At 43.4% G+C, this 24,505-nt stretch overlaps 1 protein-coding gene across 1 annotated transcript in view; it reads left to right on the top strand.

The window, feature by feature from the left end:
* The first annotated feature begins 1,608 nt into the window (after positions 1-1,608).
* fhdc4 (FH2 domain containing 4) overlaps positions 1,609-24,505 on the top strand; it is a 38,680-nt gene continuing 15,783 nt past the window's right edge. Inside the window, exons 1-4 of the mRNA XM_060897716.1 lie at positions 1,609-1,761; positions 10,743-11,172; positions 16,907-16,968; positions 21,232-21,334. Of these exons, the coding sequence (XP_060753699.1) occupies positions 10,840-11,172; positions 16,907-16,968; positions 21,232-21,334 (498 nt within the window). The 5' untranslated portion in view covers positions 1,609-1,761; positions 10,743-10,839. The remainder of the gene's footprint in view (positions 1,762-10,742; positions 11,173-16,906; positions 16,969-21,231; positions 21,335-24,505) is intronic.

Below are 24,505 nucleotides of genomic sequence, written 5' to 3' on the forward strand. Positions count from 1 at the left end.
GTACATGATACTACTGATTCTAAAAGATAAAAATTGTCCCTGACAAATTTGCTCATCGCTGATAGGTTGCTTGACCCAAAGATCTTGTTTTCCTCCCATCACTGGTGAGCTAATTTCCTGTAAGACACAACAGGTCAGAGGTCAGTTGCTCCCATTCTTTATGATTGGCCTGCTGACCCTTTGACATGCTATAATGAGATTAAAATTGGGGGTTTGGTTAGATGTTGTGACCAAAATGAATGCAACACATGACTCTTGTAATAAAGAGCAAGGGAAGTAGCACTGATAGCATTGAAAGGATGATAGCTTGCAAGTCCACATAAACTCCTGATCAGGTTGTATTACATTCAATAAGTAGATTTAACAAACAAAAAATGACTGTTAATCAAAAAATCAGATCCGCTGGGGCACCAAAGCAAACTGATTTTCAGCCATGTTTAAATCTACCTTGCCAACTTTTTGAAAAAAAAAAACCAAAAACGAGCCATTGGCAACATTGAGTCACCTTTGGCAGGGCTGTTTGAAAAAGTGATTCTGAGCACTTGAGATGAACCATGTTTGGTTGACTTGGCCAGAACTGCAACACTAGGGTGGCCAGTTCCTTTCTGAACACTCACATTCACATCTATGGGCAATTTAGAGTAGCCAGTTAACCTAAGTGCATGTCTTTGGACTGTGGAGGAAACTGGAACACCTGGAGGAAACCCATGCAGACATGGGGAGAACATGCAAAATCTACACAGGAAGGCCCCTGTTGGCCACTGGACTCAAGCCCAGAACCTTCTTGTTGTGGGGCAACAGTGCTAACCACTGCACCACTGTGCTGCCGCAATGTTGTATAGGGAGGGTAAATATTGGGGCTGTCCCAGTACATTAATCTTTCCATATACTGCTATGTCTGTGTCCAAGCCCAAGTACTGGGGGCACCACAACTGTACATATAGGCATTGGGGCAATGTGAGTTTGTTATTGTGGTAGGTTTCAAGCTTTGTTTTGCCATCAAAATCAGGGGTTTTCTTTTCCTCAAATCTAACATAGTTAACTAATATGGTTATGAAAACACCTTTCAAAAAAGGGAAAAAAGAAAAAAATTATCGGTTACATTTGTAGTTGAGCCATTTACATTTAAAAATACCAGCATTTTACAATAAATGAACATTGCTTTCCTTAGTTTGGATATGGCAACTGGTTCAGTCCTGATCGGTTTCCATATCCAAACTCAAAGATTTAATTCAGAAAAACATCTGGATTTTTGTCCTCGGTTATTGTCCTTGCTATTGATTGCCATACAGGCCACAAATAGTATTAGCCACAGATATAGACAAAATAAATGCTTGCGTGAATACTAAATCCTCCACTACTATCGATACAATGCTCTACATAGCCTAGGTTTAAATTAAAGGCATCTGGGACCTGTCCTGTCTGATAGGGATCTGTTTGGGGAGGATTCAGTCTGAGTTTAATCCCTGATCCATACTCATATATAGTGTAAAGGTAACACAACTTTGTAAAAAAAAAAAATTCCTGGCTTTCCACACTTCTTTATTTTCACCTAGCCTTATGCATGTGAAAGAGAGGGTGGAACTGGGTGTGGGAAGTTTAGGTGAAGGCATTGCAACACACACACAGCCACAGTAAGGGGAAGCTCACTTCACCAGTCCAGATCCTCTCTCATGAACATCTGCTTTTCACATTTTGGAGGAGGAAATACCATTAGGATTAAATCCTGACCTTCTGCTTAAACTCCACCCGTTTAAACTGGTGAGTTATTTTCCTTTTTCCAGTATTAAGCTTAAAATCAACAGTATGTATTTATTATTATTATTATTATTATTATTATTATTATTATTATATTTTTAACCCCCTAAAATGCATACTCTAGTCTTGGATTAACTCTTTCAGAGCTGTTTAAAAACCTTCATGAGTAAAATCAACAGATCAAGAGTTTTACAGGCTTTTTAATTTAAATTTTAAATCACTTTCTGGTTGGAATGAGTCTTTCAGTATTATATATGAAACACTTACAACATTTAATGAACTCTAGTGCTTGATTTGCACACAAGCTTTCATTATTAGTGCTGAATTAACACATCAGGTGTTTCATTCCCTTCTATTTCCTGTTTATTGCTTCATTTACACCTTTAGAGTTCAGTTACTTCTTTTTATTTTCAATATGAGCTCATACAGTGTTAAATTCAGACACACAGTACTGGATTACAGTGTTACATTAGCAAAATAAGTGTTTCATTTCCTTTTAACAATGCTAAATTGACTTATATACATCCATTGCGTTCAATAAATTCTTAAAGTCCTATTATATAACTCTTTTAGTATTGAATGAGCTTCAGTAATATTGAATTAAATCTTACAGTGTTGAATTAATACATTCAGTGAAAAATTAGCTTTTATTAAATGTTAACGGCTTTTCAGAAAAGGTTCTAAGGAGAAGAGCTGGAACCCCTAACTATTTAAAGAATACGTAAGGAACCCATTTTTATCAAAGTGTGTACAAGTCTAATATCCTTAAAGATAGACTGCCTTTCAGATTTTTCAAGTGTAGGTCATAAAAAGAATTTTCCACGACACCCAATTATTTTTGTTTATTGGACCGAAAGCTACTGAATTCCAATCACAGACTTCCAATTTTATTATTATTATTTTTTAAATAGAACAATTAATGAATTTAGGGCCATGTGGACCTAAATTCTCTGCTATTTTTTCCTGCTTCACCATGTGGCCCTAAATTCTCTGCTATTTTTTCCTGCTTCACCATGACCCAATTCAAGATACTAAATCATGCATCACATGGTGGGCTTTCCCCGTTCACACAAGGCATTGTGGGATACAAATTTGAAACAGGAGAGAAAAATGGAGGATGTGAGTGTGCGAATGAAATGTGAAAGACCAACTACAGTAATGGAAGGTGAGAAGAAAAGACATTATGTTGCGAAGGAAAGGAAATGCAGAACCAAACTAATAAATATCGGCGCTCAGCGAGCACCTCGGTGTGATCAGCTGTTCGTTTAGCGACAGAATGATGGAACTGTCAGTGCACAATCAAAGGTAAACCTGTGCATGTGTACATGGACTTCCTCTGTCTTCTTGACTGCATAAAGTGAGCGATTTCATGCACGTTATTTGCTCAGGAATCCCCTCAAATTAAATAACTTCCCAGCCACAGAATGGCCTAATATTTTGTGAGATATTACAGAAATAAACATATATCACAATGACCAAATTTCAGAGGGAACTAAATTTCACCGATTTTATGAAATTGATAGACCGTCTAGCTTTAAAGTTTCTTGGTTTGTCCTGCTGGAGTAACCCTTAGGTTCTACAACCCGATTCCAAAAAAGTTGGGACAAAGTACAAATTGTAAATAAAAATGGAATGCAATAATTTACAAATATCAAAAACTGATATTGTATTCACAATAGAACATAGACAACATATCAAATGTCGAAAGTGAGACATTTTGAAATTTCATGCCAAATATTGGCTCCTTTGAAATTTCATGACAGCAACACATCTCAAAAAAGTTGGGACAGGGGCAATAAGAGGCTGGAAAAGTTAAAGGTACAAAAAAGGAGCAGCTGGAGGACCAAATTGCAACTCATTAGGTCAATTGGCAATAGGTCATTAACATGACTGGGTATAAAAAGAGCATCTTGGAGTGGCAGCGGCTCTCAGAAGTAAAGACGGGAAGAGGATCACCAATCCCCCTAATTCTGCACCGACAAATAGTGGAGCAATATCAGAAAGGAGTTCGACAGTGTAAAATTGCAAAGAGTTTGAACATATCATCATCTACAGTGCATAATATCATCAAAAGATTCAGAGAATCTGGAAGAATCTCTGTGCATAAGGGTCAAGGCCGGAAAACCATACTGGGTGCCCATGATCTTTGGGCCCTTAGACGGCACTGCGTCACATACAGGCATGCTTCTGTATTGGAAATCACAAAATGGGCTCAGGAATATTTCCAGAGAACATTATCTGTGACCACAATTCACCGTACCATCCGCCGTTGCCAGCTAAAACTCTATAGTTCAAAGAAGAAGCCGTATCTAAACATGATCCAGAAGCGCAGACGTCTTCTCTGGGCCAAGGCTCATTTAAAATGGACTGTGGCAAAGTGGAAAACTGTTCTGTGGTCAGACGAATCAAAATTTGAAGTTCTTTATGGAAATTAGGGACACCGTGTCATTCGGACTAAAAAGGAGAAGGATGACCCAAGTTGTTATCAGCGCTCAGTTCAGAAGCCTGCATCTCTGATGGTATGGGGTTGCATTAGTGCGTGTGGCATGGGCAGCTTACACATCTGGAAAGACACCATCAATGCTGAAAGGAATATCCAGGTTCTAGAGCAACATATGCTCCCATCCAGACGACGTCTCTTTCAGGGAAGACCTTGCATTTTCCAACATGACAATGCCAAACCACATACTGCATCAATTACAGCATCATGGCTGCGTAGAAGAAGGGTCCGGGTACTGAACTGGCCAGCCTGCAGTCCAGATCTTTCACCCATAGAAAACATTTGGCGCATCATAAAACGGAAGATACGACAAAAAAGACCTAAGATAGTTGAGCAACTAGAATCCTACATTAGACAAGAATGGGTTAACATTCCTATCCCTAAACTTGAGCAACTTGTCTCCTCAGTCCCCAGACGTTTACAGACAGTTGTAAAGAGAAAAGGGGATGTCTCACAGTGGTAAACATGGCCTTGTCCCAACTTTTTTGAGATGTGGTGTTGTCATGAAATTTAAAATCACCTAATTTTTCTCTTTAAATGATACATTTTCTCAGTTTAAACATTTGATATGTCATCTATGTTCTATTCTGAATAAAATATGGAATTTTGAAACTTCCACATCATTGCATTCCAATTTTATTTCCAATTTGTACTTTGTCCCAACTTTTTTGGAATTGGGGTTGTATTCTATATAGCACCTATGAGACAGGGTGCCAAGTAGAACCCTTGAGTAACCATTGCTAGTTGCTCATCATTGGAATGATTGACAGTTTTTATATAAGTAATTGTCCGTGTCAGTATATACAATATATATAGTAGCGATGCTATATTGTACGTTATTTCTTCTACTAAAGACTCTCAGGAGAGAAAAACAGCACTAAACTGTACATTTCTGTTAGGACTAGGACTGTTTTGGCCTCTAGAGGCCGCTGTTATTTCCTTTTCATGTCGTGTTTATTTTGGCCTCTAGAGGCCGCCACTGTTCCTGTGTTTTGTGTTTGTGTTAATTGCCTAATTATCTTCACCTGTGTCCTTAATTAGTTTGTCTATTTATACCCCTGAGTTCAGTCCTCTTGTCACGGAGTCTTTGTGCTGTTATGTTTATCTCCAGTTTCCTTTGTACTGTGTTTTTTGATCTTCTTAGCTTTTGAATTTTTGCACTTTGCTTTTCTTTTGGATTATACTCTTTGGGTTTTTTTTGTCTTTTGTTTTGCCCTGTATATAGTGTATATAGTTTAAATAAACCTTTTGATTCTTTTTCTACTTCCGCCTCACGCCTCTGCATTTGAGTCATCCCCCTGGTGGCCTAGTGGGGGTTTGCTGGATTATCACACCAACGAACCAGGTTCGAATCCCAGCAAAACCCTAACAGAAAGACTCCGTCATGACCGACTCAGCAGAGGCTGCTTCAACTGTCTACCCGGCCAACCTTCAGGGAATTATGGCAGCTTTGACACGCTTCGGAGCGACCATGGACGCTCATGGACGTACGCTCACCAGCCAACGTGAGGCCCTCGCTCGCCACGAGGAACTGCTTCAGCAAATTGGGAAAACCCTGGCACAGCTGACATCTCTGCCTGCATCTCCTGCTCCTGATCCAGTTCCTGCTCCTGATCCAGCTCCCACCCCTGCTCCAGTGCCTCCTGCAATGCTGCCTTCTTCACCTCGCGAACCCAGCCTTCCTGCACCACAGAGGTATGACGGCAAGCACAGTGAGTGCCGAGAGTTCCTTACCCAGTGTCAACTCACCTTTGAGCTTCAGCCTACCACCTACACTACGGATCGCCGCAAGATTGCCTTTGTGATCACCTTATTAGCTGGTAAGGCGCGAGCCTGGGCTACTGCTATCTGGCAAAGACAGGGACCTGAGTGCTTTGATTTCCAGCTGTTTTCTGAAGAGATGCTTCGGGTCTTCGATCAGGCAGACATCGGTACCGACGCAGCCCGAAAGCTCATGTCCATCCGGCAAGGAGGAAGCGTCGCAGATTACGCCATCTCGTTCCGAACACTCGCAGCAGTAAGTGGATGGAACGAGACTGCCCTGGTGTCAGCCTTCCACCATGGTCTGTCTGACCCCATCAAGGACGGTCTGGCCTCTATTGGATGCCCAAGTGACCTCGAAACCCTCATCTCACATGCTATTCGTCTGGACAACAGGATGAGAGAACGCCACCAAGCCTTGAGCCCCCCCAGCCTCCCTACCTCTACCTGGAGACCATCTACCTCCTTCAGTGACTGTCCAGAACCCATGCAAGTGGGTCGTACTCGCCTCTCCGCATCTGAGAGGGAGCGCAGAAGGAGGGACAAGTGCTGCATCTACTGTGGCAAGCCTGGTCACTTCCGAGCATCATGTCCCGAACTCTTGGGAAAAGGACCGCCCCGTCCAGCCGAGGGAGGGTTGTGACGGGGCCTACCCTCTCTCCCGGACTCCCTGGTCAAGGAATCTACATCCCGGTCTCCATCTCCTGGGGTGAGTCTGTCCACTCTTGTCAAGCTTTGATAGACTCAGGGGCGGCTGGGAACTTTATGGATATTCACTTTGCCCAAAGCATCAATATACCTACTGCACCTCTTGAAGTCCCTCTGTCTGTGTCTGCCCTCGATGGCCAAGCGTTAGGTGATGGTAGAGTCACCCAAGTTACTTCTCCAGTCTTCCTCCAGTCTCAAGGTCACAAGGAAGAAATATCCCTGCACCTGATTCCTTCACCTGAGTTCCCAGTTATTCTAGGCCTTCCTTGGCTTACTCGCCACAACCCTCGCATAGACTGGGTAACAAGCCAGGTTGTGGAATGGGGCCCTGCATGCCATGCCTCTTGTCTGCTCTCTAGCTCTCCTGTGTCTCCTGCCGAGCCCCCTGATCTCACCGAGTTATCTCAAGTTCCCACAGAGTACTGGGATCTCAAGGAGGTATTCAGCAAGAGCAGGGCCGCCGTTCTTCCTCCGCACCGGGCCTACGACTGTGCCATCGACTTGCTCCCTGGGACTACCCCTCCTCGTGGCAGACTGTTTTCACTCTCTCAGCCAGAACGCAAGGCCATGGAGGAATACCTCAAAGATGCCCTGGTCTCTGGGTTTATTCGACCCTCCACTTCACCTGCTGGAGCCGGCTTCTTCTTTGTCGGCAAGAAGGATGGGGGGCTCCGACCATGTATTGATTACAGGGGCCTGAATAAGATCACTGTGCGCAACCGATATCCCCTTCCGCTGATGTCCACAGCTTTCGACCTGCTCCAAGGCGCCACCGTCTTCACCAAGTTGGACCTACGGAACGCATACCACCTCATCCGTATCCGACAGGGAGACGAGTGGAAGACTGCCTTTAACACCCCGTCTGGGCACTACGAATACCAGGTGATGCCCTTCGGACTCACCAACGCACCAGCTGTTTTTCAGGCCCTAATCAACGACGTCTTAAGGGACATGATTAACCTATACGTTTTTGTCTACCTCGACGACATCCTTATCTTTTCCAAGACCGTGCAGGAGCACCGCCACCATGTCCGCCAGGTTCTCCAGAGGCTGCTACAGAACAATCTGTTCGCCAAGGCCCAGAAATGCGAATTTCATGTTCCCGAGGTCTCCTTTCTGGGATTTATTGTACGGACAGGCCAACTCCAAATGGACCCTGCCAAGACCCTGGCCGTCCGGGATTGGCCTACTCCCAAGTCCGTTAAGGAGGTTCAGCGGTTCTTAGGATTCGCTAACTTCTACCGCAAGTTCATCAGGAACTTCAGTTCTGTGGCAGCACCCATGTCAGACCTCACCAAAGGGACAGGTGGATCTTATGGCTGGTCTCCTCAGGCAGAAAAGGCGTTCAAAGACCTCAAGGACCGCTTCTGCACGGCACCCATTCTGGTTCTCCCGGACACCTCCCAACCATTCATCGTGGAGGTGGACGCCTCGGACAGTGGTGTCGGCGCGGTGCTCTCTCAACGTTCGGAAGGAAAGCTGCACCCCTGCGCTTACTTCTCCCACCGCCTGAGTCCTGCTGAGTCCCGGTACGATGTGGGGGATCGAGAACTGCTAGCGGTCAAACTGGCCCTTGAGGAGTGGAGGCACTGGCTGGAGGGAGCACAACATCCATTCCTGGTTTGGACTGACCACAAGAACCTGGAGTACCTCCAGCAAGCCAAGAGACTGAACCCTCGACAGGCTAGGTGGGCCCTGTTTTTCAGTCGGTTTGACTTCACCCTCTCATACCGCCCCGGCTCCAAGAACACCAAACCTGACGCACTGTCCAGACTGTTCTCTGCCACTAACAGGGAGAATGAAGTCGGGCCTATTATCCCTGTGTCCCGGATTGTGGCCCCTGTCCGCTGGGGTATTGAGGAGGCTGTCCGACGAGCCCAACGCCAGGACCCCGGTCCTGGGACGGGGCCACCAGGCCTCTTGTACGTCCCACATCAAGCCCGGGCCAAGGTTCTCCAGTGGGGTCACTCTTCCCCTCTCACCGCCCACCCGGGAGCTCGGAGGACCCTGGACTTCCTGAAAAGACGCTTCTGGTGGCCTAACATGGAGAAGGAAGTAAGGTCATTTGTCCTGTCCTGTGAGGTTTGCACCAGAACCAAGAACCCACGACAGCGTCCCCAGGGTCTCCTGCATCCTCTGACCATTCCCCGGCGTCCCTGGTCCCACGTGGCAGTCGACTTTATCACGGGTCTCCCTGAGTCACAAGGTAACACGGTCATTTTGGTCTTAGTTGACAGATTCTCCAAGGCCTGCCGCTTCATACCACTGTGCAAACTCCCCTCTGCTCTTGAAACTGCGAAACTTTTGTTTAATCATGTCTTCCGAGTCTTTGGTCTTCCACAGGACATCGTCTCAGACCGAGGGCCCCAGTTCTCCTCCCGAGTGTGGCACGGGTTCTGCAAGGTCATCGGAGCCACTGCCAGCCTCTCCTCTGGGTTTCACCCACAGTCCAATGGTCAGACGGAGAGGCTCAACCAGGACCTGGAAACCACCCTGCGAGGCCTGGCTATGGATAACCCGACATCGTGGAGCACCTGGCTGCCATGGGCGGAGTACGCCCACAACACCCTGCAGTCATCGGCCACCAAGCTGTCGCCATTCCAGTGCCAATTCGGGTTCCAGCCACCTCTGTTCCCGGACCAGGAGGAGGACGCGGGGGTGCCCTCGGTCAACCAATATGTGAGACGGTGTCGCAAGACCTGGAGCAAGGTCAGGAAGACCCTCATACAGACCTCCAGAACCAACCAGACTCAGGCCAACCGCCATAGAAGACCTGCACACGCTTTCCGCCCTGGGCAGCGTGTTTGGCTGTCCACTAAGGACCTTCCACTGCGGGTGGAGAACCGCAAGCTTGCTCCTCGCTACATTGGCCCCTTCAAGGTGGTGCGCAGGGTGAACCCTGTCTCCTACCGGCTCCAGTTGCCCCGGACTCTGAGGATCAACCCCACTTTCCATGTTTCCCTGTTACGGCCCGTACTGACGTCTACGTATGCCCCTGCCCCTAGGAACCCCCCACCCCCCCGCATCTTCCAGGGGCAGACTGTGTTCACTGTGAATCGCCTGCTTGACTCCCGCCGGGTCCGCGGCGGGTTGCAATATCTGGTGGACTGGGAGGGCTATGGTCCTGAGGAGCGCTGCTGGGTTCCTGCTCGGGATGTTCTTGATAAAGAACTATGTCGGGACTTCCATTCGGCCCATCCGGATCGCCCTGGGAACGTCAGGAGACGCTCCTAGAGGGGGGGGGTCCTGTTAGGACTAGGACTGTTTTGGCCTCTAGAGGCCGCTGTTATTTCCTTTTCATGTCGTGTTTATTTTGGCCTCTAGAGGCCGCCACTGTTCCTGTGTTTTGTGTTTGTGTTAATTGCCTAATTATCTTCACCTGTGTCCTTAATTAGTTTGTCTATTTATACCCCTGAGTTCAGTCCTCTTGTCACGGAGTCTTTGTGCTGTTATGTTTATCTCCAGTTTCCTTTGTACTGTGTTTTTTGATCTTCTTAGCTTTTGAATTTTTGCACTTTGCTTTTCTTTTGGATTATACTCTTTGGGTTTTTTTTGTCTTTTGTTTTGCCCTGTATATAGTGTATATAGTTTAAATAAACCTTTTGATTCTTTTTCTACTTCCGCCTCACGCCTCTGCATTTGAGTCATCCCCCTGGTGGCCTAGTGGGGGTTTGCTGGATTATCACACCAACGAACCAGGTTCGAATCCCAGCAAAACCCTAACAATTTCCTTGTTGCTCAGGTGGTACTCCTATCTTTTACCTGAAACATGGAACTATAGTGTACATTTCAAAATTATTTATGGTCTATAACTGGCCTGTAATTTTTTTTTTACAGTAAAGCTTTAAAGATACACTACATGCACCTTTCCTTGTAAAAGATGCATACCAAAAGGACAAAATGTGTCTAACCCCAGCGACAAGGAAGGGTACTGTTTTAGTACCCTTTATTCTGAGAGTGTATTAATCCAAAGTAGTAATGGATCTCTTTACCACTCTGCCTTTTCTCTTGACAGTATGCTAGACTCCTGTTAGTCTTCACCAGTCATTGAGAGATTTGACCCTCCCCAAGGAAATGGATCTCCATCTATAGCATCCACAGTGCCATAGACCATGGCTGAGCCACCACCCCCACCTCCACCACCCCCACCACCCCCACCTCCTCCTCCTCCCCCACCCCCAGCACTGCCCATCGGGGGGAGGCAGATCTCTCGTGGATCCAGAGCAGGTTCCAAGATGAAGAACTTCAACTGGGAGGCCATACCTCAGGACACGGTGCTGGGCAAACACAACATCTGGACAGCAGAGAAGAAGAGGGAGTATAAGCTTGACACGCAGCGCATGGAGGAACTGTTCAGCCGCAATGACCAGCGCGATGGTCACATTCAGGCATCCAAACGGAGAAGTGTAAGAGGCATGCCCAGCAATGCCCAAGGACCTGAAATGGTCAGTGAATTTCCTTTTCCTGTCCTGGTTTCTCTGAGGAATGGCATGATGATGCAGTGGTTAGCAGTGTCACTTCACAGCAAGAAGTTCTAGATCTGAACCTTGTGACTGACTGGGGTCTTTCTGTGTGGATTTTGCATGTTCTTCCCTTGCCTTTGTGGGTTTCCTCTTACAGTCCAAAGACATGTAGATTAGGTTAAGTGGCGACTCTAAATTGCCCATAGGTATGAGTATTGATTGGGACTGATTAGTGACCTGCCCAGGGGGTACCTTGCCTCTCAGGCTACATCCACACGACAACGGCAACGAGATTTTTTTTTAAATATCGCGTCCACATGGGCAACGGATCAGTAAAATATCAGGTACATATGCCAACGCAACGCTTGCTGAAAACGATGCAATACACATGCCACACCTCTACGTGCGCTGTAAGATGGTCCCATCGGAGACACCAGAACAATAGAAGAAGTAGACGCATGCGCATAAACCCCTTCTTCTGTAGCATCAGCCACATAAAGTTTTGATTATTAATCATTAGCGTAAAACGAAAGATGCGGAAAGAGGAATGAATGGGGGTAGATGGAAGCCGGTACGCCAACATTCTGATATCCTCCAGAATTCTTTAATGGTCCGAAATAAATTGAATGCTACACGTTGATGGATTACTTTGTTCTTCTACGCCCTTTTTGAGGAATGTATTGTCGGACTTAAACCAACATCTGAAGAGGTGAGATCGCTCCTTTTTTTCCCCTATTTTTGCTGGCGGGATTGTTTTTGTTTTTGGAAAGCAGTGAAAATATTTTGTAAGCGCGTTTCATGAACCAAGTTATAGGATTTGTTGACAACTCGCATCGAGTTCGTTACACTTCTACCTGGCGTGAAGCACTGACAGTCATGTGATTGTGACGTCATCGTAAACAAATCCGTTCTACTCATCCAGACGACTTCGCAACAGCGCCGTTGCCAGATTTTTCCACTCTGGAACCCGTTCTCAAAAGATTTCGTTTTGGGCACCCAAAACGCCGGTGCCGTGTGGACACCAGGCCGAAACGATAAACAATTTTATCAGATTCACCTGAATCCGTTGCCGTGTGGACAGGGCCTCAGTTCCCATGACCCTGACAGATAAGTGATAGAGATAACTGATAATGGATGGTTTCTAGATGGTTTTTATCCAGGACAGAACCTTGTTTGGGATTCAGCCTGGGGTAGGTCTGAGGGACCTTGTACAGGCCAGATTTGAAGTGGTATGTATTCTTGTTAAAAACAATCCCATAATTCTATGGAATTCCAAGGAACTTTCTCATCTCATCTCATTATCTCTAGCCGCTTTATCCTTCTACAGGGTCGCAGGCAAGCTGGAGCCTATCCCAGCTGACTACAGGCGAAAGGCGGGGTACACCCTGGACAAGTCGCCAAGTCATCACAGGGCTGACACATAGACACAGACAACCATTCACACTCACATTCACACCTACGGTCAATTTAGAGTCACCAGTTAACCTAACCTGCATGTCTTTGGACTGTGGGGGAAACCGGAGCACCCGGAGGAAACCCACGCGGACACGGGGAGAACATGCAAACTCCACACAGAAAGGCCCTCACCGGCCACGGGGCTCGAACCCAGGACCTTCTTGCTGTGAGGCGACAGCGCTAACCACTACACCACCGTGCTGCCCCCAAGGAACTTTCTAGCTAGCATTATTTAGCTAACTAGTTATGTTTGATAGCTTGCTCTACAGTGCCTGGTCTGAATACTTGTATCTAGTAGTTGAGTAGTTGTATCTAATAGTTGTATGTAAAAGATAGTTGTCTTCTTCTTTCGGCTGTTCCCATTAGGGGTCGCCACAGCAGATAATGTCCCTCCATCCCCTCCTCTTCTCCATATCTTCTTCTGTCACACCAACCGTCCTCATGTCCTCCTTCACCACATTCATAAATCTCATCTTTGGTCTTACTCTTTTCCTTCTACCTGGCAACTCAATCCCCAGCATTCTGTTCTCAATATACCCTGGATCTCTCTTCTGTCCCTGTCCAAACCATCTCAATCTTGCTTCTCTCACTTTGTCTCCCAGCCGTCCTACATGTCCCTCTGTCCCTCTAATATTCTTGTTTCTAATCCTGCCCAATTTCATCACTCCCAGTGAAAATCTCAACATCTTCAACTCTGTTACCTCCAGTTCAGCCTCCTGTCTTTTTGTCAGTGCATGTAAAAAAAGAGTATTGGTTTAATATCTTATACCATTATTAAAAATGTATGCACTTGTGATATGAATCGACCGTTAGCAGAGCTAGCTTGTTTTGCCTGACAAAAAAGTGAAACTATGAAAGCTATGAGGATATCTGGCACAAAAACAGGATAGGGCGGTTTATCAGTAACCATATGACAATGTTGAAGAGACATTCGACTTGATAAAATTGTACCTGAAGGCAAACTGTAAGTGTGTGATGGTTGTTATTTATGTACAGTTTTTTTGTTTGTTGTCAAAAGAAAATAAAAGTTTCTAGGCAAAACTTTTTGGGAGTTAGCTAGCTATCTTTGTCATAACATTTATATGCATTATGGTTAAGTGTATAGTTTAGGATACTTGTCTAAAAAAATACTAAATTTATAAACACAAACAGTCTGACCTACGAAATGTCATTGCGCAATTCTGACTCTGTTTACAAGCCGGTGTACTTTCATATGTGAAGGCCAGAGAGTGATGAACTGCATTGAATATTAGTTTATTCAACCCAGATCTTAATTCAACACTGTAATGGTTAAGTCAACACATGGGTGTGTTTAAATAATGCACAGTCCATAATAACCTGCATCCGGCTTCAGATTATGAAACTCATCTCATCTCATCATCTCTAGCCGCTTTATCCTTCTACAGGGCCGCAGGCAAGCTGGAGCCTATCCCAGCTGACTACGGGCGAAAGGCGGGGTACACCCTGGACAAGTCGCCAGGTCATCACAGGGCTGACACATAGACACAGACAACCATTCACACTCACACCTACGGTCAATTTAGAGTCACCAGTTAACCTAACCTGCATGTCTTTGGACTGTGGGGGAAACCGGAGCACCCGGAGGAAACCCACGCGGACACGGGGAGAACATGCAAACTCCACACAGAAAGGCCCTCGCCAGCCCCGGGGCTCAAACCCAGGACCTTCTTGCTGTGAGGCGACAGCGCTAACCACTACACCACCGTGCTACCGATTATGAAACTGTAAAACTTTATTTTTATCACAAGCTAGTGGATCGGTCAGTCATGACAGCTGCATAAACTGTTTCCTTTAACAGAGAAAAGATCTTTGAATTAGTTTTATACTGTAGTGTATCATAAAATCCACAAGACATACACTCTTATGATTGCATAAACTTGTTGCTGTACCTGTATAGCATTCAGAAGATAGCGCAAGACCGGTTGTTTGTATGGCTCCTTATTTTGGAAACATTTAACTATATAAATTTTAATTAATTAACAATTGTTAGGTTTTGATCTGTCTGTCCCAAAGGAAGTCAAATTGACAAAGTATGCTCTATGAACGGCAGCACAGTGGTGTAGTGGTTAGCGCTGTCTCCTCACAGCAAAAAGGTCCGGGTTCGAGCCCCGTGGCCGGCGAGGGCCTTTCTGTGCAGAGTTTGCATGTTCTCCCTGTGTCTATGTGGGTTTCCTCCGGGTGCTCCGGTTTCCCCCACAGTCCAAAGACATGCAGGTTAGGTTAACTGGTGACTCTAAATTGAGCGTAGGTGTGAATGTGAGTGTGAATGGTTGTCTGTGTCTATGTGTCAGCCCTGTGATGACCTGGCGACTTGTCCAGGGTGTACCCCGCCTTTCGCCCGTAGTCAGCTGGGATAGGCTCCAGCTTGCCTGCGACCCTTTAGAACAGGATAAAGCAGCTAGAGATAATGAGATGATATATAATTATATATTACAGTGTCTTGCAAGAGTATTCATCCCCCTTGGTGTTTGTCCTGTTTTGTCTCATTACAAGCTGGAATTAAAATGGATTTTTGGAGGGCTAGCACCATTTGATTTACACAACATGCCTACCACTTTAAAGGTGAAAATTGTTGTTTTATTGTGACACAAACAATAATTGTGCATAGGTATTCACCCCCCACCAAAGTCAATATTTTGTAGATCCACCTCTTGCTGCAAGTCTCTTGGGGTATGTCTCTATTAGTTAGCACATCTAACCACTGGGACTTTTGCCCATTCCTCAAGGCAAAACTGCTGCAACTCCTTCGAGTTAGATGGGTTGTGTTGGTGGACAGCAATCTTCAAGTTATGCCACAGATTCTCAACTGGATTGAGGTCTGGGCTTTGATTAGGCCATTCCAAGCCATTTAAATGTTTCCCTTTACACCACTCCAGTGTAGCTTTAGCAGTATGTTTCGGGTCATTGTCCTGCTGGAACGTGAACCTTCGTCCCAGTCTCAAACCTCTGGCCAACTCAAACAGGTTTTCCTCCAGAATTGCCCTGTATTTACTGCCATCCAGCTTTCCTTCAGTCCTGACCAGCTTTCCTGTCCCTGCAGATGAAAAATATCCCCACAGCATGATGCTGCCACCACCATGCTTCACTGTAGGAATGATGTTCTTGGGGTGTTTGGTTCGTGCCACACATGGCATTTCCCATAATGGCCAAAAAGATCAATTTTAGTCTCATTTGACCAAAGAATCTTCTTCCATGTGTTTGGGGAGTCTACCACATGCTGTTGGACAAACTCCAAACATGTTTCCTTCAGCAATGGCTTTTTTCTGGCCACTCTTCCATAAAGCCCCGCTCTGTGAAGTGTACAGCTTAAAGTGGTCCTATGGACAGATACTCCCATCTCCACTGTGGACCTTTGCAGCTCCTTCAGTGTTATCTTTGGCATCTTTGTTGCATCTCTGATTAATGCCCTCCTTGCCCGGTCTGTGAGTTTTGGCGGGTGGCCTTCTGTTGTCAGGTTTGTAGTGGTGCCATATTCTTTCCATTTTGCTATAATGGATTTAATGGTGCTCTGTGGGATATTCAAAGTTTGGGATATATTTTATAACCCAACCCTGATCTATACTTCTCCACAACTTTGTCTCTGACCTGTTTGGAGGCTTCTTGGTTTTCATGTTGCTTGCTTAGTAGTGTTGCAGAGTCAGGGTCCTTCCAGAACAGGTTGATTTGTACAGACATCATGTGACAGATCATGTGACACTTTGCACACAGGTGGATTTTAATCAACTAATTATGTGACTTATGATGTGAATTGGTTGGACCAGCTCTTAGTTAGGGGTTTCATACGAAAGGGGGTGAATACCTATGCACACTCCAGGTTTCCATTTTTTTTTTCATCTTAATTATCAGCTTAAATTTGCAAGACACTGTGTGTGTGTGTGTGTGTGTGTGTGTGTGTGTGTGTGTGTGTGTGTGTGTGTGTGTGTGTCTTTAGGACAAGTTTGCACAAGATGGATGGTTGCCTTTTTAGTGTATAGCAATACAGTAATGTCGTCAAGCACTTGTATTTTATTATCTGCTGAGGTTAATGGTGAGGTCCAGTATGTGGTTCCTGAATGCACTGTACAGATGATAATAAGGGCAGGGATGTGTTCCAGAGAAGCTAATGTCTTCCACTGGGACTGTTATGTAAAAGTTTGTATATGTTAAAGTGCATAAGGATCCATGTTTAAAAAGCAGCTCCATCAGTGTTAATCATGGTCACAAGTCAATGATCAATAACAGTGATGAGTTTTCTTCCTAGGTGTCCATTCTTGGCTCCAAGAAAAACATGAACATCAGCATTTTCCTCAAGCAGTTCAAACGGTGAGTCCACCTGGAAACTGAAAACACAGTGCACATAATCACTAAAGTCAACAAACTCCATTTCCTGTATATCACAGGCTTGAGTCTGTTGAGTCACACCCCTGAAGCTCTGCATGTACCTACACGCCAGGCATTTAGAAACCGCCTCTCTATTTCACTGAAAGCACCTTGTTTCCTCCATAGTATGACAGTGGAGATAAGAGGGGTCAAGTCATCACTATTAGCTTTCTCTTCACTCAGAAATTACATCAGAGTGGGACAACCTGAAACACTCACTTTCAGCTGAGACACGTCAATGCATCATTTCCAGAAGTTTCTTTCCCAACCTGTAGTTGTATCAGCAACTAATATACACTCATCAGCCAGCCACTTTAATTGGAACTTGTTCTTGATTCTAAGATTCCTGTTCTTGGCTGCAGGAGTGGAACCCAATGTGGTCTTCTGAGATGCTTTTCTGCTCACCACGGTTGTAAAGTGTTGCTATGAGTTACTATATCCTTCCTGGCAGCTCAAACCAACCTGGCCATTTTCCTCTGACCTCTCTTATCAACAAGGCATTTGTTTCCACCCACAGAACTGTCACCCACTCACTCAATGTTTTTTTTTTTTTTTTCGCACCATTCTGTGTAAACTCTAGAGACTGTTGTGTGTGAAAACCCCAGGAGATCAGCAGTTTCTGAAATACTCAAACCAGTCCATCTGGCTCAAACCAACACCCATGCCACAGTGAAAGAAAGTTACACTTTGAGATCACAATTTTTTCCCGTTCTGATGTTTGAAGTGAACATTAACCGAAGCTCTTGATTTGGATCTGAATGATTTAATGCATTGTGCTGCTGTCAAGGGATTGGCTGATTAGAGAACTGCATAAAATAACAGGTGGATGGGTGTACCTAATAATGTGGCCAGTGAGTATATAGACAAAAAAAGCCTACTTTGAGACAAAAAAGCACAATCAACAGAAATCAGTCATTGTTAGTGTTGAAATTCAGTACAGATGGACTTGAAGACGGTCATTTTTTTTTTCAAATGTTTACATTTGTAGACAATAGTAACAGGTTAGATTACTATTGTGTAAGAAATAATACACTTCAAGGCTTGCTGTTTTAGGAAAATAATCACTGATGGGGTGGTATTATAAAGTGCACTCACTGTTTCTAGCCTGAAGTTGATTATTTTCCAATAATAGCACACATCCAACAGTTAAGCTTAAAGGTCGACTGCCTTTCAGATTTTTCAAGTTTAGGTAAAAAAAAATAACTTTCCCTGATTATTTTTGTTTAGGGGAGGGAAAGCTACTTCATTTGAATCACAGACTTCCAATTTTATTCATTTTGTTTTGTTTTAAATTGAACAATTAATGAATTTAGGGCCACATGGCCCTAAATTCTGCGCTATTTTTTCCTGCTTCACCATGACCCAATTCAAGATACTATGTCATGCATGACGTGGTGGGCTTTCCCCGTTTGCGCAAGGCATTGTGGGATACAAATTTGAAACAGGAGAGAAAAATGGAGGACTTGAGTGTGCGACTGAAACAGAAAGACCAACTACAGTAACAGAAAGCGAGAAGAAAAGATGTTATGTTGCGAAGGAAAGGAAACGCAGGACCAAACTAATAAATATCGGCGGTCAGCGAGCACCTCGGTGTGATCAGCTGTTTGTTTAGCGACAGAATGATGGAACTGTCAGTGCACAGTCAAAAGTAAACCTGTGCAAAGGTAAACGAGCAATTTCATGCACATTTGCTTGGGAATCCGCTCAAATTAAATAACTTCCCAGCCACAGAATGGCCTGATATTTTGTGAGATATTACATATATCACAATGACCAAATTTCAGAGAGAACTGAATTTCACAGATTTTATGAAATCGAAAGACCGTCTAGCTTTAAACACTGCTTTCCTAATGTTGATCCTCTAGTCACCATGAATTCCATAACCCCTTTATTTCCCAACGCAATTTTAATGACGTATTTGGGGAAGTTTTGCTGTAAAATGAGTCTGACCTCATCCCTGTACACGAAACATGTTCTGCTCTCATGATGTACAAGAACTGATATCATAATGTCTTACGGCTTGTTCAGGCATTTCTTGTAAAGAATGCTGAAAGAATTACACACGACAGAATTGCAGCAGCGAAGCATGTATTTACTTGTTCACATTGCCGAGGGTAGAGCTCTACTGTGTCTTACAAGAGGTTTCAGAAACTAGAGGTGGGTACTTCACAGAACATAGCAGTCAGATTTAAGTTTTGTTCTTCTGACGTCATTTTTTGATTGCTTTTGTACGCACTAAGACCTATCACAAAACACGACAGGTGATTTTTGGCTTTGGCAAAGGTTCAAACATAAGAATATGTGTCATTCTATTGAGGCAGCTTAGTGTGAGGCAATGTGGCAAATAAGATGACTCATAAAGACAAAGATGTTCAAAATACATGCAATATTACTGCCGCGTTTAGAAACTATGCTTTCAGTTAGTGCTATTTTCTTTTTGAATGTGGAAAAGAGCAAAAATTAAACATTTGATTTTATGTTGAAATGTTAACTGTCAAATATTAACGTGGCTGAATTCTGACAAAAAGACAAGGATTGTTCTGCCTATACAGCTTTAATTAAGACACCGTTTTAATTTAATTAAGACACCGTTAATCTATTTCATCAAATTCCCGTAGAAGTATTTTTATGATAAATTTCAGACCTTAGAGCTGCTATATATGCACAGTGGATATAAAAAGTGTACACACCCCGTACGTTTTTCTGATGTAAAAAATGAGACCACAATAAATCATTTCAAAACTTTTCCCACCTTTAATGTGACCTACAACCTGTACAATTCAATTGAAAAACAAACAAATCTGTTCGGGGGAAAAACATTCAAAAAAGTACAATAAGCTGGTTGCATAAGTGTGCACACCCTTGTTGAAGCACCTTTTGATTTAATTACAGCATTCAGTCTTTTTGGGTTCACAGCTGCCATCAATTAAAATGACTCTGATTAACCCCAAATAAGGTTCAAACCCAGTTGCATCCTCCAGTAAAAGCCAGGGTTCACCGAGAGCTTACAAAGCATCAAAGGGAGCTCATTGTTGAAAGGTATCAGTCAGGAGAAGGGTACAAAAACATTTCCACAGCATTAGATATACCATGGAGCACAGTGAAGACAGTCATCAAGAAGCGGAGAAAATATGGGACAACAGTGACATTACCGAGAACTGGACGTCCCTCCAAAATTGATGAAAAGACAAGACAAAAACTGGTCAGGGAGGCTGCAGAGAGGCCGACAGCAACACTGAAGGAGCTGCAGGGATTTCTGGCAAGTACTGGTTGTGTACTACATGTGACAACAATCTCCCGTATTCTCCATGTGTCTGGACTATGTGGTAGGGTAAAAAAAAAAAACATCCAGGCCCGGCTAAATTTTGCCAAAAAAAAAAAATTCATCAGCTCTCCCAAAAGCATGTGGGAAAATGTGTTATGGTCTGATGAACCCAAGGTTGAACTTTTTGGCCAAAATTCCAAAAGGTATGTTTGGCGCAAAAACAACACTGCACATCACCAAAAGAACACCATACCCATGGTGAAGCATGGTGGTGGCAGCATCATGTTTTGGGGTTGTTTTTCTTCAGCTGGAACAGGGGCTTTAGTCAAGGTGGAGGGAATTATGAACAGTTCTAAATACCAGTCAATTTTGGCCCAAAACCTTCAGGTGTCTGCTAGGAAGCTGAAGATGAACAGGAATTTCATCTTTCAGCATGACAATGACCCCAAAAAAGTTTTAGAACGGCCCAGCCAGAGCCCAGACCTAAATCCAATTAAAAATCTGTGGGGTGACCTGAAGAGGGCTGTGCACAAGAGACGCCCTCGCAATCTGACAGATTTGGAGCGCTTTTGCAAGGAAGAGTGGGCAAATATTGCCAAGTCTAGATGTGGCAGGCTGATCGACTCCGACCCAAAAAGACTGAATGCTGTAATTAAATCAAAAGGTGCTTCAACAAAGTATTAGTTTAAGGGTGTGCACACTTACACAACCAGCTTATTGCACGTTTGGTTTTTTGATGTTTTTCCTTCTAACAGATTTGTTTGTTTTTCAGTTGAATTGTACAGGTTATAGGTCACATTAAAGGTGGGACAAGTTTTGAAGTTTTGACAAGGTTTTGAAAAACCTATCATTTTAATGGGGTGTGTACACTTTATATCCACTGTATAGTAGAAAATATAAGAATTTGCCATGGGTTTTCTAATCCTTCTAACCTTCCATAGGTCAGTAAAGGACCTCATTGAGGACATCCACAGTGGAAAGAGTGAAAGATTTGGTTCTGGGAAGCTGCAGGAGCTTTTGAAACTACTGCCCGAGTCTGAAGAGGTACATTTATTTAACATGTCCATGTGAGAAAGAGCCAAGAAAAGAGAAGAATTAATTCCCATATTGCTTTTCTTTAAGAAGTTAAACCAAGTAGCTGATCAGTTGTAATCAGTCAAGTAGCTGAGATGAACATTAACCAGGTTTGGTGACAAAACTTAACAAAAGCAATGCTGATTAATTGAAGAATTAACTTTGCATTGTACTGTGACACCACTCGTGAGGCTACGTCAGCTGGGTTTAATGTTTGAGAGCTATAAAAGTAGACAGAGACTTGTGCAAAAATGATCTGTCCGGCTGAGATCTGGTAACCCTGAAGGGATGAGTGATGGGTGGGTGGTGGTGGATAAATATAAAAGCACAATTCACAGTTAAAAAAAAAAGTACACTTGCAATTTTGTCCTTTTATAAATCACTTGGATAGTAACTGTTGTAGAAATCGTGAAATTTTTTCGTTGAGTTGCTTCTTAAATTGTTTGAACATGCTTGTCTGACTAGTGTAGGAGAGGAACGAAAACCATTTTTCAGAGAAGAGAAGGTAAGATATTCCTTCACTGATCCACATGAGAGGAAATTCAGATGTTGCAGCAGCTCAAGTACAGTGTAAAATATAGATAAATGGAGGTTAAGTTAAAAAAAAGAAAATATAATGGAATAAAGGCAGAGATAATAGAAAATAGAATAAATAGAATAGAACATAAAATAGAATAAAATATAATTGAGAATATAATAAAATAGAGCAAGGATTTTCATCAATTTATTATTTAATTACCATTAAAGTGTTAAGTTTGACACCCTGGACTATTTATTATTATTATTATTATTATTATTATTATTATTATCTCATCCGGCCAACAGGTGATGAGTTTATGCCATCATGTGTTGTCTGTCTGTCGTCATCCACATTTCACAAAAATCACTTCTTCACTTTCAATTCTTCACTGATTTTTATTCTTTTTGGCAGGAAGGTAGGTCTGCCTGGAGTGCATATAGCTTCTACCCAGATTTGCATAATTGCAATTAATAATGAAGATATGGAGTAATTAATCATTCTGTAACAAGCAGTTTCCACACAAATCGCTTCTTCTCCCTCAATTCTTCACCGATTTTTGATTCTTTCTGGCATGAAGGTAGGGGGACCTAGGGTGCATATAACTTCTACCCAGATTTGCTTAATTACAATTATTAATGAAGTTATGGACTAATTAAGGCTTAATGAGCAGCTCAACAAAAATCGCTTCTTCTCGGTCAATTCCTCGCCATTTTGGATTCTTTCTGGCAAATAGGTCGGTATTCCTAGGGTGGATATAGCTTCTATATATAGCTTGTATATAGTGTATATAGCTTGCAACGTTTATTGCTCAAGGTGGCCCACTTTAGATCGTGCCTTCTGGACTAGACAGGGCCGGAGTGAACTACGCCTTCATTGACAGTCTCACAGTTGCAGTATGCAGTTTATTCAACTTCAGAACGCATACAAAAGCTCTCCAATAGGGCGACCAGCGTAACCTACTGGACTATATCAAATTTACAGTACAAAATGTCAAAATCTAAAACTTAACCTACTATATTTACAATGAATCTTCAAAGAAGGCCACATTGCATCTCAAAAAGAAAAGCTTAAAAACAATAACAACAAAATAATGCAAACCATTATCTTTAACTCCGTATGTACTATGCTTGTGATTGTGAATTCATGCTTATCTCAGTTGAACGGCTTATGACATAATGTTAAACGTCCTAGCAATGTTCACTGTGCTACAGTGGTGCTTGAAAGTTTGTGAACCCTTTAGAATTTTATATATTTCTGCATAAATATGACCTAAATCATCATCAGATTTTCACCCAAGTCCTAAAAGTAGATAAAGAGAACCCAGTTAAACAAATGAGACAAAAATATTATACTTGGTCATTTATTTATTGAGGAAAATGATCCAATATTACATATCTGTGAGTGGCAAAAGTATGTGAACCTTTGCTTTCAGTATCTGGTGTGACCCCCTTGTGCAGCAATAACTGCAACTAAACATTTCCGGTAACTGTTGATCAGTCCTGCACACCGGCTTGGAGGAATTTTAGCCCATTCCTCCATACAGAACAGCTTCAACTCTGGGATGTTGGTGGGTTTCCTCACATGAACTGCTCGCTTCAAGTCCTTCCGCAACATTCCGACTGGATTAAGGTCAGGACTTTGACTTGGCCATTCCAAAACATTAACTTTATTCTTCTTTAACCATTCTTTGGTAGAACGACTTGTGTGATTAGGGTCGTTGTCTTGCTGCATGACCCACCTTCTCTTGGGATTCAGTTCATGGACAGATGTCCTGACATTCTCCTTTAGAATTCGCTGGTATAATTCAGAATTCATTGTTCCATCAATGATGGCAAGCAGTCCTGACCCAGATGCAGCAAAACAGGCCCAAACCACGATACTACCACCGTCATGTTTCACAGATGGGATAAGGTTCTTATGCTGGAATGCAGTGTTTTCCTTTCTCCAAACATAACACTTCTCATTGAAACCAAAAAGTTCTATTTTGGTCTCATCTGTCCACAAAACATTTTTCCAATAGCCTTCTGGCTTGTCCACATGATCTTTAGCAAACTGCAGACGAGCAGCAATGTTCTTTTTGGAGAGCAGTGGCTTTCTCCTTGCAACCCTGCCATGCACACCATTGTTGTTCAGTGTTCTCCTGATGGTGGACTCATGAACATTAACATTAGCCAATGTGAGAGAGGCCTTCAGTTGCTTAGAAGTTACCCTGGGGTCCTTTGTGACCTCGCCGACTATTACACGCCTTGCTCTTGGAGTGATCTTTGTTGGTTGACCACTCCTGGGGAGGGTAACAATGGTCTTGAATTTCCTCCATTTGTACACAGTCTGTCTGACTGTGGATTGGTGGAGTCCAAACTCTTTAGAGATGGTTTTGTAACCTTTTCCAGCCTGATGAGCATCAACAACGCTTTTTCTGAGGTCCTCAGAAATCTCCTTTGTTCGTGCCATGATACACTTCCACAAACATGTGTTGTGAAGATCAGACTTTGATAGATCCCTGTTCTTTAAATAAAACAGGGTGCCCACTCACACCTGATTGTCATCCCATTGATTGAAAACACCTGACTCTAATTTCACCTTCAAATTAACTGCTAATCCTAGAGGTTCACATACTTTTG

The sequence above is a fragment of the Neoarius graeffei genome, chromosome 17 (assembly GCF_027579695.1).
Source record: "Neoarius graeffei isolate fNeoGra1 chromosome 17, fNeoGra1.pri, whole genome shotgun sequence".
NCBI lineage: Eukaryota > Metazoa > Chordata > Actinopteri > Siluriformes > Ariidae > Neoarius > Neoarius graeffei.